The sequence below is a fragment of the Bidens hawaiensis genome, unplaced genomic scaffold, assembly GCF_021521415.1.
Source record: "Bidens hawaiensis isolate Kalapana, Puna unplaced genomic scaffold, B.hawaiensis_p1.1 tig00020341_1, whole genome shotgun sequence".
NCBI classification, from domain to species: Eukaryota; Viridiplantae; Streptophyta; class Magnoliopsida; order Asterales; family Asteraceae; genus Bidens; species Bidens hawaiensis.
This window is the reverse complement of record NW_027493096.1, coordinates 307113-327455: the sequence shown is the minus strand read 5'-3', so window position 1 is coordinate 327455 and position 20343 is coordinate 307113. Positions and strand designations below refer to the sequence as shown.

General features: G+C 38.6%; 2 protein-coding genes across 2 annotated transcripts; both read left to right on the top strand.

The window, feature by feature from the left end:
• Nucleotides 1–2353: 2353 nt before the first annotated feature.
• Nucleotides 2354–2914, top strand: LOC143560497 (uncharacterized). Its single transcript, XM_077048788.1, has one exon. It carries the CDS (start codon nt 2354–2356, stop codon nt 2912–2914), a length of 561 nt encoding a protein of 186 aa, XP_076904903.1.
• Nucleotides 2915–18715: 15801 nt separating this feature from the next.
• Nucleotides 18716–19798, top strand: LOC143560480 (uncharacterized). The gene has a single exon (XM_077048772.1). It carries the CDS (start codon nt 18716–18718, stop codon nt 19796–19798), a length of 1083 nt encoding a protein of 360 aa, XP_076904887.1.
• The last annotated feature ends 545 nt before the right edge of the window (nt 19799–20343 follow it).

The window sequence follows — 20343 nt, the reverse complement described above, 5'->3', positions numbered from 1 at the left end:
TTACGTGTTTGGGTTGTACGTGTGCTCGACCCTGATGTTATTACTTAGATGTTATGCCTAGGTATATAATTATATAGATATAAAAGTATGACCACTTATCGTTTATTATGGCCTAACTGCTCATATCCCGTATTATATTTTAAACCCTTGGAATGATTTATATAATGTTGTTTATTAAAACTTGAACTCACTCAGCTCAAGCTGACTTTGTGTGTATGCTAGTGTGAGTTTCAGGTTAAGAGGAGGATGCTTACCGCTTGGACGTGCTCGAGACTACTCGGTCGGTTGAAGGCATAGCTAGTCGGGAAAATTAATAATGAAGACTGTTTATTTTTAAGTTATTACTTAACGCATTTAAATTTGGTTTTGGGCATATTTCCCGGTTTTTGGGAACTTGTTTTAGTGCTTGTGAATTTCTGTTGATTTTATACTCTGAGCTAGTTTTTAAAATGAAATGGGTTGCCTTGAGTTTAAAAATTTTGTTAAGTTTTGGGAATCTTGGCACTTATATTCCACTATTATTTACTCTGAATCGGTTTTAAATAAAACGAAATTTTTCTTGGTTTTAAATTTTTATAAGTTTCTTGCATGATTACTAACTGTAGGATTCCCGGGATTCGGGGTCTTAAAATGTATATTACTAATCTGTAAAATATAATATAATTTAACGATTTATTATTATACTAATAACGATTTAATGTTGTGGAGCTTGATGCTGACGCTTATTTTTGGAGTGTAATTCTTGACCAAGAATTAGAAAAATAAAACGGATAGTTGTGGCTCCATGTATTGTTTTTTTGGTAAACATAGAAAAAATAACCGATGAGGTACAAACTTTGTTTTTGATGTTTTTTTTTTACTAGATGGGTTTTTGATGTTTTTCATGTCTTTAAAATATAAGTGTTTTATGTTATGGTAACTAACCAGACACGCTTTTAAGTGTTGAGGTTCCTTATTGTGGATGTTGTCACTTTAAACATTAAAAACCCTATAACTATTCATATGTTTTTTTTAAAGTATTAATATTTTCACTATGGTTAGTTGGTTACCTAGAGAGTTTTCTTTTACTAAAGATATAAATACGAGTTATAGTTTTAGTCAGAGCGTGTGATATGTTCACCATCAAAGGGCGCTATCACTTACCACCGTGGATTCGTGTCTGTGATACCCATTGAACCACATGTTGCTAAAGTATGCCAAAGAATGGACCGTGAGGACAATGGTGGGCATCAAGTTATTTGGGAGGAAATTTTTTAAATTAATAATAAATATTATAACCAATCATTTCACTCCATCTAACTACTAATTTACCTTTTCACTCACACCTCCTGTAAAGCCATAAAGGTAATGACTAATGAGCGTGAGGGGGAAAGCCTCTGGTCATACGTGGCATGATTTACTTATTTCGTATTTCTCTTAACCCGTAGCTTTAAAATTATATCTATATTTTATTTGATATTTTTAATTTTATTTAAAAGAAAGTATCTATATATTGCAAACCAGGATATAGCCCGTGTGATACATGGGTAGTTAAAAAGTAAACGAAAAGGTTAAATTTAATAATATACATAATAACATACCTTATGGATTTATAAGATATAAATAACTTTTTCTAAAATATATAGATTAGTAAGAATATTTTGTATTTGTATTTAAAAAAAATCAAAATGAAAGGATGTGAATCTATAACCATTAAGAAAAAAAGAATGCTAATATCAATTCATCATAGTTGAGTTTGCAAGTCACAAATATTTTAAAATTAAGGTAGTGAGTTCAATTCCTACCAACATATTTTTCATTTTTATCATTTATTAAATGAAAATTATAAAAATAAAAAGTTACACTTAGCACCTATGTGAAGGGTCTAGTTGAATGACATGTGAAAAAAATGTGTTGTTTTAATAATATAGGTAGATAGTCATAATAAAAGTAATAAATCAATAAAAGTAATAAATCAAAGCTAAAAGAGTAACAAAATCTATAAAAGAGAGTGAGAGACTAAATAATGACATTAATCATAACTTCCATATTACGAAAACAAATACTTTTAACGCCTATATATAACATAATAACTCACAATAAAATTCCAATGACATTATTATTTTTTCTTTAATACAAAATCTTATTTTTCTTTAATTAACACAAATAAATTTATTTAATTGCCTTTTCTTCCATTTTGTTTTTGTTCATAAATCATTCATTCAGCAAACGATAAATTGTGATCATTAGCTTATTGGCATAATGCATGCTTCAGTCTTCTCTGTCATCTCATTGCTGCATGACATCGGATTGGTTATTTAATTTACCTATTTATCGTTTAAATGTTTATATTCTCTTCGAGTTCATAAGCAAAATGGACGGTGGTGGCAATCGGCGGCGTTGGCGGTCGTGGAACAACCTTAAACGCCGGTTGGGTTTCAAACGACTCAACATTTTGGGTTTTTGTGGGTCTTCTAAATGGGATGATAATATTAATAATAATGATAATGATTATATCAACACCAACGCCGGAGAACAACCGTTGATGTTCTCTGGCGACCAGTCTCCGGCAGCGTGGGAAACGGTGAGTCAGATTCTGGCCGGAGATGGTGACGTCACGGTGAACCTTGCAACGGCATTGGCGGCGGAACGGCGGCAGATAAACGTGACGGTGAAGCCGTTGACAACGATAGTTCAATTGTTTGAGGAGATTGATGGTCGGGATGTTGTTAAGGTTGTGCATGACGGCGGGGATGACGTCAGCGGAGGTGGGATTGGTACGGTGTGTTGCTTGTGCACGGAGAGGAGTAAAGGTGCGGCGTTGATTCCGTGTGGGCATACGTACTGTAGGCTGTGTTGTAGGGCGATGTGGAGGAAGAGAGAGTCGTGTCCGCTTTGTAACCGTTCGATTATGGATGTGCTTGAGATCCTTTGAATGTCTGCTGTAGCGGAATGATTATTGGAAGTATGGGCGTAAAATGACAAGTTGAATATCTGGAGGGGGTTGTTCAGAACATTCGCGCTGGATTTTGGCACTTGTTTTTCCAATTCGATTTTTTTTCATAAATGTTATGATAAATTTATCATGATTACTGTGTTCATTTGTAATGAGTGGGATGATTTTTATAATATAAAAAGCTAAAGCACATTTATAAAATTTAAAAAAAAAACTGTGGAAAAAGTTTACTTGATTTCAAATTGTTATGTGCAGGTTAGGTTAATAGGTAATTTCCTATGTGGTAAGAAGTAATAGAGACTCGGGCTTGATCCATATTTGATCTTTACTGACAATACTTTGAGGAGGGTAAATGTGGCTTAATGAAAGAAAACCGGGACCTTTGTGTTTTCTGGTTTGATCTTGAGGATGTCTGGGGTTTTACCACCTGGGCCTTCAGACAGGTGTGTTTTCTCCAGAACTTGAGATAACTTAGAGTCACTTTAGGGTTGCTGGGTTGGGCTAGCTGGCAATGGTCTTTTGCCAATTGGTCACCTCGTACAAAGTCTAGTCAATTGTTTGTTTTTGGCCCTTAAAAAAAGAATTAGATTAATACCTACCCGGTATCAAGGATAATAATTATAACAATCCCAAGAATCATTGCTAGTCAAAGATGGAAACATTATCTTTATAAGTTATGCACTGTATATATTTGTAATTAAATGCATTTTTAGAATTAATTTTCAATTCTGGTATATATACAAGAAATACAAGACCAAATGTGGTTTTTATATTTTACTTCTAATATTGTGTTTAATCATTTCTAATACCCGGAAAATCTAATGGGATTTGAAATTAAAGTGAAGTATGTCTGTATGTGTATGTGACATGCTTGGCTGTTATTTTGATTTATATGGGAATATTATTTTGATTTGTAATGGACTAAATGAGTGTTTTGGTTTGTTGGAATTTATTGGAAAATTATTACTCCATAGTATATAGATTAAAAGACATGTTTTGTGTCGCAACATTTTTCATGTCTTTTAATATGTTAATCTTTAATATGATAAATCTTTTTAATTAAGTGTTGACGGGTTTATATTTTTTGTTTAATTACGGTAACATAACTAACCTAACTGATATTGTCCAATTTGGGTTGACTCGTCATCGCAATGCACAAGTTTTAGCTTTCTTTTAATTGATATGCTAATTATTTTTATTTGGGTGCTGACATAATTTATTTTATTGGTTTATCTTGCATTTGACTTTTTTTTTTTCACACAACGCTTTCATTAAAAGAACTGTACAAACCAGCAAGCCGCTAGAAGCCAAAGACAATCAAAACTACACCACTTCCTCCAGCGACTTAAACAAAGATCTATTTGTAATCCAAAGATGGCCCAAAATTTTAATATTCTTAACCACTTCAGAAACTAACAAGGCCTTACCGGATAAAGAAAGAAATATGGGACTCTCTTTAACAATGTATTATATTAACTCTTACTGATTGTTCCAAGTTGTTTTGCAGTTCATTGGAACTCCCTTTGACAATGTTTTTTTTATATGTGATGATCCTATATGTATGCTCAGACCACTAATGAAAGAAATATGGGTCAAAGTGACAAACCAAAAGATGTAAGTTACTTGACTACTTCTAAATCTATAAGACAATATTATACTGTGCTTACAAATCTCAATATATAACGTCTATGAGTTTTCAGTATGCCAAGTGCTTGCAATAAATTAGTTTGAAAATATTGCAAACATCAGCAGGTGAACCAACCCGAAAATTTTTACTTTAAAATCCAAGCATCAAAAAATAATGGTCACATGGTAATTGATAAAAACCTTTTAGCTCCGCCCTTACGCATATTAAAGAAAATAATAAATCAAGTATGTATCAATTTGTATTTTCTTATGTCGTTTAGCAAACCAAATTTTATATTATATATGTAAGCAAAAATAATCTTTGATAGCTTTCTTCAACTACTACTATCAACTTTAACGTGTTTACATCATCATGCTTTACACTTTTGCTCCAAAGTGGACTTGATCCACAACAATTAGGTTGGGAGGGGTGTGTACTTCGTAAAACTTATAAAATCAAAGTACTACAAGTAAAAGTAGCAAAACACAAATAGTTAAGCGTGACGTAATCACCGATAACAAAGGGAATGTCAAGTACTACAAGTTTGTGAAACATAAGCAGCGGTGTAAACAAAAAATCCTATACTTCTCTAATCTAATAAAAACCTAGGGTTGAGAACACTAATTTAGAAAACAATTGAGTATGAAGCGTACTAAAACTTACGAAATTAAGAATAATAGAAATTGATTTTAATTTCAACAATAATGAAAATACTTGCAATGAATTCACACACTTATTGAATGACCAACCTATACAAAAAAAATTGAATAAAGATGATTACAGATAAGGATTGCTTAAGTTTTTGGATATCATCGTAATCTGTCATCGTCATCGTATTCAGTAAATCCTATTAATTACAAAGCTATGATAGGGTCTAAGGATGATAAGATGTAGATAACCTTACCTCTATCTCGTCGGAATAAAAAAGTTGCTTCCGGTGAGACTCGTGCTTGATAGTAGTTTTGCATCAAGCCTTTGACATAAGGCATGTAACACTCAACTAGGGATGAGCGTTTTCTGTACCGGTTGGTACCGGTACAGAATTTAGTACCGAATCGGTACCAAATTTTGAGTTTTCAAAACCGGTATGGTACCGGTACTGGTATTTCCTGAATTTTGCATGAAATGTACAAGATATTTCAAATTTTCGGGATCGGGATTTTCAGAATCAGTGTCGGTGAGTATCGATAACCATCCTGAGCTCATCCCTACACTCAACATCGGGACACCGACCAATTGGTGCAAGTACCCTTGTCTTCGGCTTTAATGCCACCACATGATGCATGATTAGTCTTTCGTTACTTTTAACGTTATTTTCACAAAATTAGTAAAATAACGTTAAAATTAGTGCAATTTTGCTTTTGCCCCCGAGGCCCACACATGTATACATTATATGTGCACACTCCAAGCAGACGTGTTTCCACCTAATATCCTTTTTTGAACAACAATTTTTTTCACCTAAAATCCCTTTTTAAACCCACCATGTTACATTTGTGAGGGGGTCAAATTTCAATAAAAGTAACCTCAGTTTTATGAATTATATTTTTCAACTTAGTTCTTATCCAACAACTGTAATTTAGATTAATTTTATGTCACAATTTGTCACACAATTAATCCCTAAGTTCTTATCTAACTAATCCCTAAAATTAGATAAACTAGATACATTTTATGTCACAATTACTAAACACCAAAAGTCCTAGGGTATGCAATTACTCATGTGTATCGAATTAATTATCTACAAACCGAACTTCTAACAAAAGTTTATTTTGTTGGATCTATATGCATACATAACACATGACAACGCGCATTTGTAAATGATCCTAAAATGTCTTATCTAGTTGAAATGAACAAATAATGACAAAGGGTCTAATTTGTAATTTGGTTGTAAATATTCTTCCATTATGTTTTTTAATAACTTATTACAAATCTTGTATATCGTTTTGTTTGTTTTAAAAGTACTAATATAGGCTTGTATTTCATTTCAAAATGTAACAAACAAGGTGAATCACAACTATTACAAAATGGCATTGTTGAACGTGGTAATCACCATGTTGCTGAAACTAGTCTCTCATTTCTTACACGCTCCAATATTCCTTCAAAAGAATGGCATTACGCTTTTGACACCTATGTAGATGAAAAACCTTTTCAATCACATGCAACTATTAAGTTCCTTAAAAGTCTTTAGGTCAACTACACATGTTTGTGAGATTTAATCGTACCACTAAATTGTTAGTTGCATGAAGTTTCACCAAAATCAAACTTTCGAATGTAACGTTTCTCTTGTTCAAAATTTGAGGTCTAAACCAAACTTCGAAAGCGAATATAACACACATCTTGATTTTCCTATGAAAGTTCGTGTACCTGTGTCCGCAAAAATAAATTATAATAAAACTATGAAAGAAAAATATTAGGGAAGTGGGGGTGGTCCGTTATACACGGCCATCACGCGTGATGGCCTGACGAACACCGCCGCCGGTCCCCCCATCACGCGTGATGGGGGTCCGGCCGTGATGGCCATCACGTGGTGAATACCAATAAATTTGAACGTTGGTGAGGGGGGTGACCGTTGGGGTTGGGTAATTAAAAAAAAAATTTTAACAATATAAATTAACAACCATTTCAATCCAACTCAAAATCAAATCCAACTTAAAACACTCTCAATCTTCTACTACAAAAACCTATTTCTTCACCACCTCAATTCAAAACAAAAAAATATGAATTTTCCGAGCAACTCGTTTCCGCTAGACACCGATAGCTCTTCGTCTTCGGACGATGACATTGTTGAATGGTTGACGGGCGACCCGTAGGAAAATAACTAAGTGATATAAAAGATATAATTACGCTTACGGGATTAGGTTAATTCCATGGAATTAGTTGACTACGGTTGCTCGTGTGTTTGCAGGTTTAAGGAGCTAGAGAGCGGTGTTACGAGAACACGGGCGAAAACGGTGAAGGAAACAGAGCTGGAACGCGAGAGATACGAAGAAATCAAGTCGCGGAAATGAGCTCCACCGTGGCCCACGGTCTGAACTGTAGGCCACGGTCCACCTGGTGCAAAAACTCCAGAGTCCACCGTACCGTGGAGAAGAAGGAAATCGTGGCCCACGGTCTACACCGTGGCCCACGGTCGTGCTGGTAGACCTGTTGACTTTTGGTCAACCGTGGACCACGGTTCACACCGTGGCCCACGGTCCTGGGCGGAGACAAAGTTGCATGTCTTTTAATAGGCCGTTTGGGAGTGTCTTTTGGACTACTTTTTCACCTTGCCGGCCTAGAGGCAATTTTGGAGAACAAAAACACTATTTTGGGTCTTGTATTGATTTGTTTTATGTCTTTTATTGAGAGAAACAAGTTACTTGATGCAAAGATGATCTCCCGAACCATGAGCGGCCAGTTACTTCGGTATTTCTCTCGGGATGTAAGGTTATTTGCAAAACACTTTTGTTTCTTGTTCTTGAACTTGGATTGATTATCTAAATGCTATGTTAGTATGATCTTGTGCTTGTGTGATTGTTTGTAGCTTGTCCATATTGTTTCCATCTAGCTTTTAGCCATATGTTTTTGGTGTCGTTGGCAATCGAGATTGAGTGGAAAGAACTAGGGAGAATAGTATTGATTGATTGATTAAGTAGCAACCTCGCATTCTAGAAATCCGAGTACTTAGTGCTTGATTAATCACAACAATTGCATACACACAAAACCGAGATATTACGGTTTATCCATTGAGCGTTAACAAAAGTGTTGAATAATAACCCGAACCCCGAGAGGAATACTTGTTTAATTATTCGTTTACAACTTTCATTTAGTTTAATTTAGTATTAAAAAATCAGATCAAAACCAACTTGGAAATTACTTTGTGTCATTTACATTTATCTTAGTTTAATCGTTAAGCTACTTGGTTAACACATTTTCCACAAACTCTTCGTGTTCGATACCCACTTACTGCTATCTAATTTAATTGTATTTGGTTTAAGTTTGAGTGAGCCTTCGACCTCACGTCAAATTTTGGCGCCGTTGCCGGGGAGTAGTGCGCAACGTGTGTTACTTTTGTAGTTTTTATTTAATTGTTATTGTCAGTTTTACGCGGGTTGTGTTAGTGTGCAGGTATCTGCAGGTATATGCATACGCGAAACTCTCGGTCTTCATCACCGTTAGTTTTTGATCTGGAAATCGAAAGATCTGCTCGTCAGAATCGGATTCTTCAAAGGGAGAATAAGATTACCAGGACACCAAGCACGCACAGTCAAACAACTGACACCACAAACATGGCTTCAGGTCAATCCGTACCACCTATACCACCACCCATCAACCCAGAAAATCTTCCTTCCAATGAAACCGTTACCACTCCAAATCCTACTAGTGAGCCCACTTCGACCGTGTTTAGCTTTCAACCACCATCTAACCTTCCACCATTGACTAATTTCATGCCCACTCAAGGACAATCATCGAACTCACAACAACAATCACCTTTCCAATCTCAACAAAACCCGTCTTATAATCAACCATACACATTACCACAAGACCCACCCATCATTCATACTTCACCGGGTCTTAGGTCGGGCCCGCATTCATTTGTCGGGCCACGTTTTGGTGATAATAGCGAAGGGTACGAAGAGTATGAAGAGGGGTATTCAAGTGGGGGCGACGGAAATCAAATAAGGGTTCAAGGTCAATTTGGGTATGTTGCGCAACAACAAGTGCAACAATGGGGTGTACCACATGTAAATCAAGCACCATTGCAACAACCACAGCCATTGCAACAAATTCCTCCACAACCTCATTTTCAACAACATCAACAACCAATACCTCACCCTCAATTCCAACAATACCCACCGCCGAGGCCCGTGTATAGGCAAATGGGCCAACCGAGAGTACCAATGGGGGTACCGAGAAGGCATGTGAGAGAGATGGCGAGGGGAATCGAAGCTTACTTTCGACCAATCATTACAAACAACCCATCTCCGGTGGTCATTCCTCAACATCAAAATAGAAGAACATTTGAGGTTAGAACCAACGCACTCCAAAGTTTACCAAAGTACAAGGGTTTAGCAACCGAAGAACCCTATTTTCATTTGGAGGCGTATGACTCAATTTGCAACACGATCGGGGGTCAAGGTTTTTCACCGGATGAGGTCAAGTTGGTTTTATTCCAATTTTCGTTAGAAGATAAGGCAAAAAGATGGTTTTACACCTTGCCTTCCGCATCAATCTATACTTGGGCCGAGATGCAACAAAGGTTCTTGGAAGAGTTTTACACAGCCCAAAAGACAAATGATGCAAGACGAAGTTTGAGAAGCTTCCAACAACAATCGGGTGAGATGTTTTGACGTGTGTGAATATATATATAAATTTGGATAAAAGTTCCACACAAATCGGGTTTTAAAAATAGGTTTTCACCTACAACTAAACCATACACGAAAGACAAGTGTACCTATCGTTTGTAATAAAGTGTCGGCAAGAACCGAGTGACAATCCATGGATACGGTAATTTTTTAATACTAAATCTTTGTAAATGACTAAACGAACAAAGAAATCTTAATTTGAGTTTTTAACTAACTAAACTAGCATACAATGAAAACAAAGCAAGTAAAAATACAAGAAACAATCAATCCAACAAGACTACCTAGACACGCATCCACTCTACTAATGTGATAAAATAGTAATGATATGGTAAACATCATGAATCTAAACATAAATACTAGATTACAATCAAGCAACCTAATATTAACAAATAATCATCATGATGGGCTTCCAATCAAGAATTAAACATAGACTAACTTGTTTGTCAAAACAACAAAGTCTCATAATCAAAGGAAAGCTAGCATGAATAACATTCTAACCACCTAAGATTACACTAAATTAGCTAAACTCATGAATTAAACATCAACTTATGAAACTTTAACTAGCAAGTCATCACCAAGTTAAGAATCATAACAACACTCATCAATTTTCCAATATCAAGTGTAGGGTTTCATGCTCATCAATAATATTATAACCAAACTAATCTTTACTAGTCATTCCTAACTTAGCAATGTAAACAAAGAAAACATGAACATTCAAAGTTTACAAACAAACATCTAGAACATAGTTTTCTAACATGAATGCCTAAACATTTGTAAAACTAACAAGGTATGCAATTCTAACAAGCATGAACACCATCAATATCAACTCATAACTTCAACATTTCCTTGAAAGAAAACCAAATTACTATAACCATACATAGATAAAAATCACAATAGTAAAAGCTTCAACAATGTCTAGATAGTAAAGGTCTTAGCCCATAAGGCTTAATACAACTACAATCAATCTAAAAATAAGCTTACAAAATATGCTCTTAAACATAGAAATGCAAACCAAAATCAAGAAAGGATTGAAGGATGGAATGATGAATCTTATGTTGGTGGAAGCCTCCAAGAATCCCCTAAAATTGCTGCACTTGATTGAGAGAAAATCCCCAAGACTCCACACACAAAAATGAGGATAATGGATGTGTATATATGCTGTCTGGACGTCTGGCACGGGCACTTGCACGGGCTTGCACGACTGTGCCTATTTGTGGAAAGTCAACCATTGGCTTTAATCTGACCAAAAAGTCAGATTTCTCTGTTCTGGCACGGTCATAGGCACGGGCCCGCATGGCCGTGCAGGTCATGCACGGGCATCCGCACGACCATGCACGGTCGTGCACTTTTTAATTCTTGCGGCACTGGCTCCGGCACTGGCAAGCATGGTCGTGCAGGTCTGGCACTGGCAAGCATGGTCATGCAGGTCTGGCAGAATGCTTATTTTGTCCCCGAAACGCCCCCTTTTCATGTTTTCTTTGTCGGGCGGGCGCCCGGACTTGCAAATTCACAAATAACTCAAATAAGTACCTAAAACAATTAATTTGCATGAAGTTCGGGATAAATATGAAGGTAATTTGATGCAATAAGATGTACACTTTGTGTTACATCATGTTTCATGAAGCCTTTGAGCGATTCAACATGATGTTCAAGAATTGCCCTCACCATGGTATTGCTCTTTGGGAATTGTTGAACGCGTTTCATGAGGGATTGAGTACAGAAGACGAACGGGATTTAATGTCAATCACAAATGGTACATTTGGTACAAATTATGAACAAAATGATTGGGCATTCTTGGATCAAATGTCGGTTACATCGAAGAGAAAAGCTCAAACTGCAAGAAGAGCAAGACCGGCCACTTGTTTGAGGATGATAGGGTGTTGCAATTCGGTGATTCACACCATAACGCTTCAACAGTTTGCCAAATGCAAAATTCTTGAAATGCGATCCACCATCACTTATGATAACTCGGGGAATCCCAAATCTTGAGAAGATGTTGGCTTATACAAACTTGCACACCACGGAATGATCATTAGTTCTTGTTGCAACCGATTCGACCCATTTTGACACATAGTCAACCACAACAAGAATGTACAAGTACCCGCACGAATTTGGAAACGGGCCCATGAAGTCTATGCCCCACACATTGAAAATGTCTACAACCAAAATAGGTTGTAACGGCATTTCATTTCGTTTCGATATACCCCCCATTCGTTGGCAATCTAAACAATGCCGAGCGAATTCACTAGCATCCTTGAAAATCGTCGGCCAATAGAATTCACACATAAGTACTTTGTACCCCGTTTTAGAGCCACTAAAATGGCCCCCACATGCCGACGAATGAGCGTGTTTCAAGATCTCTTGTACTTCGTTTTCGGGTACACATCTTCTCACTACTTGATCCGCTCCAATCTTGAAGAGATCCGGTTCATCCCAAATGTATTGCTTAACTTGGGCTGCAAATTGTTGCCTTCTCTTCTTGGACCAATATTCCGGAATCGCGCACCCGTGGCCAAATAATTGACATAATGGGCCTACCACGGTGCGGTCGAAACAACGAGCAACTGTTCATCCGGAAATCTCTCGTTTATCTCTTTTGGATCATCAACACCCTCAAGGGTAATTCTCGACAAGTGATCGGCCACGACATTTTCACATCCCTTCTTGTCGCGAATTTCAAGGTCAAACTCTTGCAACAATAACACCCATCGAATCAAACGCGGTTTTGCATCCTTCTTTTCCATCAAATAACTCACCGCACTATGATCCGAGTATACCACAACTTTACTTCCCAAGATATACGAGCGAAACTTATCTAAGGCATATACCACCGATAGCAACTCCTTTTCGGTGGTGGTGTAGTTCAATTGTGCCTCGGATAAAGTCTTGCTCGCATAATAGATCACCACCAGCTTTGTGTCCACTCTTTGACCCAAAACCGCTCCCACCGTGTTGTCACTCGCATCGCACATAGTTTCAAACGGTGTTGACCAATCCGGGGATTGCAAAATGGGTGCTTGCACTAACTTTTTCTTCAAACTATCAAACACTTACAAACACTCATTAGTAAACTCAAAAGGGACATCCTTCAACAAAAGATTACATAAGGGTTTTGAAATTACACTAAAACCCTTAATGAATCTTCTATAGAAGCCGGCATGTCCCAAAAACGACCTCACCCCTTTAACATTTTTCGGGGGTGGTAAGGATGAAATTACTTTTTATCTTTGCTTGATCGACTTCCATCCCCCTACTTGACACTACATGTCCCAACACAATACCTTCTTGTACCATGAAATGACTTTTCTCCCAACTTAAAACCAAGTTTGTCTCGACACATCGTTTTAAAACTTTTTCTAAATCATTGAGAAAAGCCTCGAAAGTTGAACCAAAAATGGAAAAGTTATCCATGAAAACTTCAAGTGAATCCCCGACCATATCCGAAAATATGCTCATCATACATCTTTGAAAAGTGGCCGGGGCATTACACAACCCAAATGGCATCCGTCTAAAAGCAAAGGTGCCATATGGGCAAGTAAAAGTGGTCTTGTGTTGGTCATCGGGATGGATTGCAATTTGATTATACCCCGAATACCCATCCAAAAAACAATAATATTTTTGACCCGCAAGTTTTTCAATTATTTGGTCAATGAACGGTAACGGAAAATGATCTTTTGAGGTGGCGGTATTCAATTTCCTATAATCGATGCACACTCGCCACCCGGTTACCGGTCGGGTGGCGATTTGCTCACTAGTATCAACTTTAAGTACCTGGATGCCGGCTTTCTTGGGCACTACCTGTTTCGGGCTCACCCACGCACTGTCTGAAATGGGATAAATGATCCCCGCATCCAACCACTTGATTACCTCCTTCTTCACCACTTCCCGCAAGTTCGGGTTCAATCTCCTTTGAGTCTCTTGTGTTGGTTTAGCCTCCTCATCTGTAATTATTTTATGCATAACAATAGAAGGACTAATACCTTTCAAATCTACAAGTGTCCACCCAATGGCCGCCTTGTCTACTACCAACACCTTCATCAATGCCCGCTCTTGAACTTCCTCCAAATTAGAGGCAATGATAACCGGAAGGGTTTCATTCTCTCCTAAGAAAACGTACTTCAAGTGACTTGGAAGCTCCTTCAACTCCACTTTTGGTGGACATTCCAAGGATGGTTTTGTGTCCGAGTTGATCTACCTTGGCAAACTTTCCGTTTGATGTGTCCATGGTGGTCTCTTCTCTTGCAAAGCTAAAGCATCTTGTTTGTGCTCCTCCAACCGCAAAGCACACACGTGTACTTGTTCAAAATCATCACAAATACAAGCTTCCATACAATCTTCATCATATTCATGAGGCTTACAATGATCCACCACATCTGCCAAAAAACATTCTTCACCACTCAAAGAATTAGCAACGTTAGTAAAAACATTTAAACGCATTTTCTGGTTTCCAAATGCCATGTCAACAGTACCAAACCTGCAATCAATGATGGCATGAGCCATGTTCAAGAATGGACGACCCAAGATAACATTTTGTTGTTGACTTGAGTCACCCGATGAATAATCCAAGACCAAGAAATCCACGGGATAATAGAATTCCTCTACCTTCACAATCACATCCCGTACGATTCCCCGGGGGAGTTTATGAGACAAATCAGCCAATACAACCGTGGTCTCCACACGTTTCAAGGGACCAAAGTCATATTGGTCATACAAACCCCCCGAAAGAATACTCACCCCGGCCCCAAGATCCAATAACGCCCTAGACATTTGAAAATCACCTACTTGAATGTTAATTAAGGGTGTTCCCGGATCTTGAAGCTTAGGAGGGAGATCTCCTTTTAAAACCGCACTTACCCGCTCGGTTAAATCCACCCGTTTAGGCACTTTTTGTTGCCTCTTTTGAGTGCATAATTCTTTCAAAAATTTCGCATAAGCGGGCACTTGTTTTATTGCTTCAAGTAAAGGTAAGTTTACTTTAACCTGCTTAAACACCTCCCACATTTCCTCCTTTTGAGGACCCCGTTTTGAAATCACATTTTTCTTGCCCGGGTCAAGTAAAGCCGAAGGAAATGGAATTACATTTGACTCCACTTCCTTATTTTTGTCATTTAAATTTTGGGCTTGACCCGAGGCTTGGGTTGGTTTCTCAAAAGTGACATGTTTAGTGGGTTTATTAATTTCAACTTCTTCATCATCACTTTCTTTACCCGTGATATCCTCAACTTCCCCATCAACCAAATCCGGCGACAAGTTCGCCTTATACTCTTTACCACTTCTCAACACACTAACATGATTAATAGGAACATTACGAGACGAGTTATGAGAAGGGTTTACCTTGGTGTCGCTAGGCAATTTACCTTCGTTTTTCTTCAATTCCGCCACCTCGGTTGCAAGTTGACCCATTTGTGTGGTCAATGATTGGATGGCCTTGTCTCGACTTTCGTCCTTTTGCATTCGGGCTTCATCAAGTGTATTCCTTTTCTGCATGTCTTGTTGCATTGACTTTAGCATATCCATTACCTCATTCCCACTTGATGCACCTTGGCCCGAAGACCCTATTTGACCTCCACCCGTTCCTTTAAAGTGATTTTGACTTCCTTGATTGTTCCCACCTTGAGCATTCCCTTGATTGAAATATTGTTGACGAGGGACAAAATGGGTTTGAGAAGTTCCTTGGAAGTTAGAGTTGAGTTGATCCGATGGGTTGCCATATCGAAAATTGGGATGATTCCTCAACCCGGGGTGGTAGGTGTTTGAATTCATGTTGTAGTTCCGACCACCCCCTTGACCTTGAATTGCATTTACCTATTCAACTTGCCCTTCCACACCGGGACACAAATCACTTGCATGTCCCAACCCGTTACAGCTCGTGCATACATCATACACTTGATTAGAGACTTGAGGTTCTTCATTGTTAACCGCATGCACTTGTGGTCTCGCGGTAGCCGGTCTTGCTCTTCTTGCAGTTTGAGCTTTTCTCTTCGATGTAACCGACATTTGTTCCAAGAATGCCCAATCATCTTGTTCATAATTTGTACCAAATGTACCATTTGTGATTGACATTAAATCCCGTTCGTCTTCCGTACTCAATCCCTCATGAAACGCGTTCAACAATTCCCAAAGAGCAATACCATGGTGAGGGCAATTCTTGATCATCATGTTGAATCGCTCAAAGGCTTCATGAAACATCTCACCCGATTGTTGTTGGAAGCTTCTCAAACTTCGTCTTGCATCATTTGTCTTTTGGGCTGTGTAAAACTCTTCCAAGAACCTTTGTTGCATCTCGGCCCAAGTATAGATTGATGCGGAAGGCAAGGTGTAAAACCATCTTTTTGACTTATCTTCTAACGAAAATTGGAATAAAACCAACTTGACCTCATCCGGTGAAAAACCTTGACCCCCGATCGTGTTGCAAATTGAGTCATACGCCTCCAAATGGAAATAGGGTTCTTCGGTTGCTAAACCCTTGTACTTTGGTAAACTTTGGAGTGCGTTGGTTCTAACCTCAAATGTTCTTCTATTTTGATGTTGAGGAATGACCACCGGAGATGGGTTGTTTGTAATGATTGGTCGAAAGTAAGCTTCGATTCCCCTCGCCATCTCTCTCACATGCCTTCTCGGTACCCCCATTGGTACTCTCGGTTGGCCCATTTGCCTATACACGGGCCTCGGCGGTGGGTATTGTTGGAATTGAGGGTGAGGTATTGGTTGTTGATGTTGTTGAAAATGAGGTTGTGGAGGAATTTGTTGCAATGGCTGTGGTTGTTGCAATGGTGCTTGATTTACATGTGGTACACCCCATTGTTGCACTTGTTGTTGCGCAACATACCCAAATTGACCTTGAACCCTTATTTGATTTCCGTCGCCCCCACTTGAATACCCCTCTTCATACTCTTCGTACCCTTCGCTATTATCACCAAAACGTGGCCCGACAAATGAATGCGGGCCCGACCTAAGACCCGGTGAAGTATGAATGATGGGTGGGTCTTGTGGTAATGTGTATGGTTGATTATAAGACGGGTTTTGTTGAGATTGGAAAGGTGATTGTTGTTGTGAGTTCGATGATTGTCCTTGAGTGGGCATGAAATTAGTCAATGGTGGAAGGTTAGATGGTGGTTGAAAGCTAAACACGGTCGAAGTGGGCTCACTAGTAGGATTTGGAGTGGTAACGGTTTCATTGGAAGGAAGATTTTCTGGGTTGATGGGTGGTGGTATAGGTGGTACGGATTGACCTGAAGCCATGTTTGTGGTGTCAGTTGTTTGACTGTGCGTGCTTGGTGTCCTGGTAATCTTATTCTCCCTTTGAAGAATCCGATTCTGACGAGCAGATCTTTCGATTTCCAGATCAAAAACTAACGGTGATGAAGACCGAGAGTTTCGCGTATGCATATACCTGCAGATACCTGCACACTAACACAACCCGCGTAAAACTGACAATAACAATTAAATAAAAACTACAAAAGTAACACACGTTGTGCACTACTCCCCGGCAACGGCGCCAAAATTTGACGTGAGGTCGAAGGCTCACTCAAACTTAAACCAAATACAACTAAATTAGATAGCAGTAAGTGGGTATCGAACACGAAGAGTTTGTGGAAAATGTGTTAACCAAGTAGCTTAACGATTAAACTAAGATAAATGTAAATGACACAAAGTAATTTCCAAGTTGGTTTTGATCTGATTTTTTAATACTAAATTAAACTAAATGAAAGTTATAAACGAATAATTAAACAAGTATTCCTCTCGGGGTTCGGGTTATTATTCAACACTTTTGTTAACGCTCAATGGATAAACCGTAATATCTCGGTTTTGTGTGTATGCAATTGTTGTGATTAATCAAGCACTAAGTACTCGGATTTCTAGAATGCGAGGTTGCTACTTAATCAATCAATCAATACTATTCTCCCTAGTTCTTTCCACTCAATCTCGATTGCCAACGACACCAAAAACATATGGCTAAAAGCTAGATGGAAACAATATGGACAAGCTACAAACAATCACACAAACACAAGATCATACTAACATAGCATTTAGATAATCAATCCAAGTTCAAGAACAAGAAACAAAAGTGTTTTGCGAATAACCTTACATCCCGAGAGAAATACCGAAGTAACTGGCCGCTCATGGTTCGGGAGATCATCTTTGCATCAAGTAACTTGTTTCTCACAATAAAAGACATAAAACAAATCAATACAAGACCCAAAATAGTGTTTTTGTTCTCCAAAATCGCCTCTAGGCCGGCAAGGTGAAAAAGTAGTCCAAAAGACACTCCCAAACGGCCTATTAAAAGACATGCAACTTTGTCTCCGCCCAGGACCGTGGGCCACGGTGTGAACCGTGGTCCACGGTTGACCAAAAGTCAACAGGTCTACCAGCACGATCGTGGGCCACGGTGTAGACCGTGGGCCACGGTTTCCTTCTTCTCCACGGTACGGTGGACTCTGGAGTTTTTGCACCAGGTGGACCGTGGCCCACAGTTCAAACCGTGGGCCACGGTGGAGCTCATTTCCGCGACTTGATTTCTTCGTATCTCTCGCGTTCCAGCTCTGTTTCTTTCACCGTTTTCGCCCTTGTTCTCGTAACACCGCTCTCTAGCTCCTTAAACCTGCAAACACACGAGCAACCGTAGTCAACTAATTCCATGGAATTAACCTAATCCCGTAAGCGTAATTATATCTTTTATATCACTTAGTTGCTTTCCTACGGGTCGCCCGTCAATGGTTCCCGTTGTTATATAACGAACTTAAAGGCCCGAGCCGTCCAAAGAAAAAAATGGTGGATCGTGATCATATACATGCCCACGAAGTGCTAATGAACGACTATTTTGTGGAGGAGCCGAAATACAATGACGAGACGTTCAGGGATCGGTTTCGTTCGCCGAAATCTTTATTTTTAAAGATTGTAGCGGACATCAAAGCAAGCGAAGAATGGTTTCAAGAATCTTACGACGCGAGGGGCAAACGAAGTTTTACGGCGCTTCAAAAATGCACATCCGCTATTCGTCAATTAGCGACAGGTAACCCACCCGATCAATTCAATGAACACTTACAAATGTCTCAGAGAACTTCACGTGAATGTCTGCAATTCTTTTGTAACGCGATTATTAAATTGTATGGCAAAGAGTTTCTACGAAAACCAACAAGACACGACATTACACGTCTTTACGCCGCGCATGAGGCTAGATGGCATTTTCCAGGGATGCTCGGTAGCATCGACTGTACACATATCGAATGGAGGAATTGTCCATGGGAGTTTCAAGGGGCATATGTTAGGGGTGATATCAAACGACCGACTATCGTACTTGAAGCGGTTGCGTCAAATGATTTATGGATTTGGCATTCTTATTTTGGTGTTCCTGGCTCGAACAACGACATCAGTGTTCTATACACATCACCGTTGTTTCAAAGCGTGACAGATGGTACCGCACCCTTCTGTCCGTATTTTGTCAACGGGAGATATTACAGACGTGGCTACTTTCTTGTCGATGGTATCTACCCGGCATGGTCTGTTTTTATGAAAGCCTTTTTGTTTCCTGTCGAGGTCAAGGAAAAGGCGTTCAAGAAGTTGCAAGAATCGGCAAGAAAAGATGTCGAGAGAGCTTTCGGTGTCTTAAAGGGTAGATGGTGCATACTTAGTCGACCGGTTCGTGCAATGAAAAAACCCATGATCTCTAGCATATTATATGCATGCATCATATTGCACAATATGCTAATAAAAGAAGACGGACGTGCAATTTCTCCAGATTGGGTGTCGGATCCTCCAACTCAAGTTCCTGTTCCTGAGAACGTGCAATTAGACTTGCGGAACGAAGATATTCACCATTGGTTGAGATATGATCTAGTTGAACTTGTAGGTTCTTTAGGTTTGGAATTTCCGAATTCGGACGAGCAGTAGATTGTTTAATGTAACTTTTATTTTTTTTAATTTACTATTGTTTTTAATTTTTAAGTTATAAAAAATATCAAAAAAAAAATAATTCCATCACACCACACCACCACCCCTACCAAAATTCCATCACTAGTGATGGAAAGTAATGGGGTGAGGTGGCACACTTGTATTGGTAGGAGCAAGTGATGGTTTTTAAACCACCCCCACCCCCACCCCCCTTATAGTGTAATAGTTGTATTTGTTTGAAGATAAAAAAAAAAAGAAGCCAAACTTGAGTTAAAAATGACCCATTTGACACACATATAAAAAGCAGCCATAATTGCCATCAGGCCGACTAAGTGGGCCCTTAATTCTTGTCATTACCACCCAAATTGGAAATCTTAACGTTAATAATGTGATTAACAAGGCAGAAAAATATGTTTTAATAATGAACGCATGTCTATGTGCAATGCATAGTTTCATACTTTACCTCATTCATCATGCTAAATAATATTTTTTAATTAATATATAAAAACGCCGTTAAAAGTAAAATAGAATAATATTTTGTAATA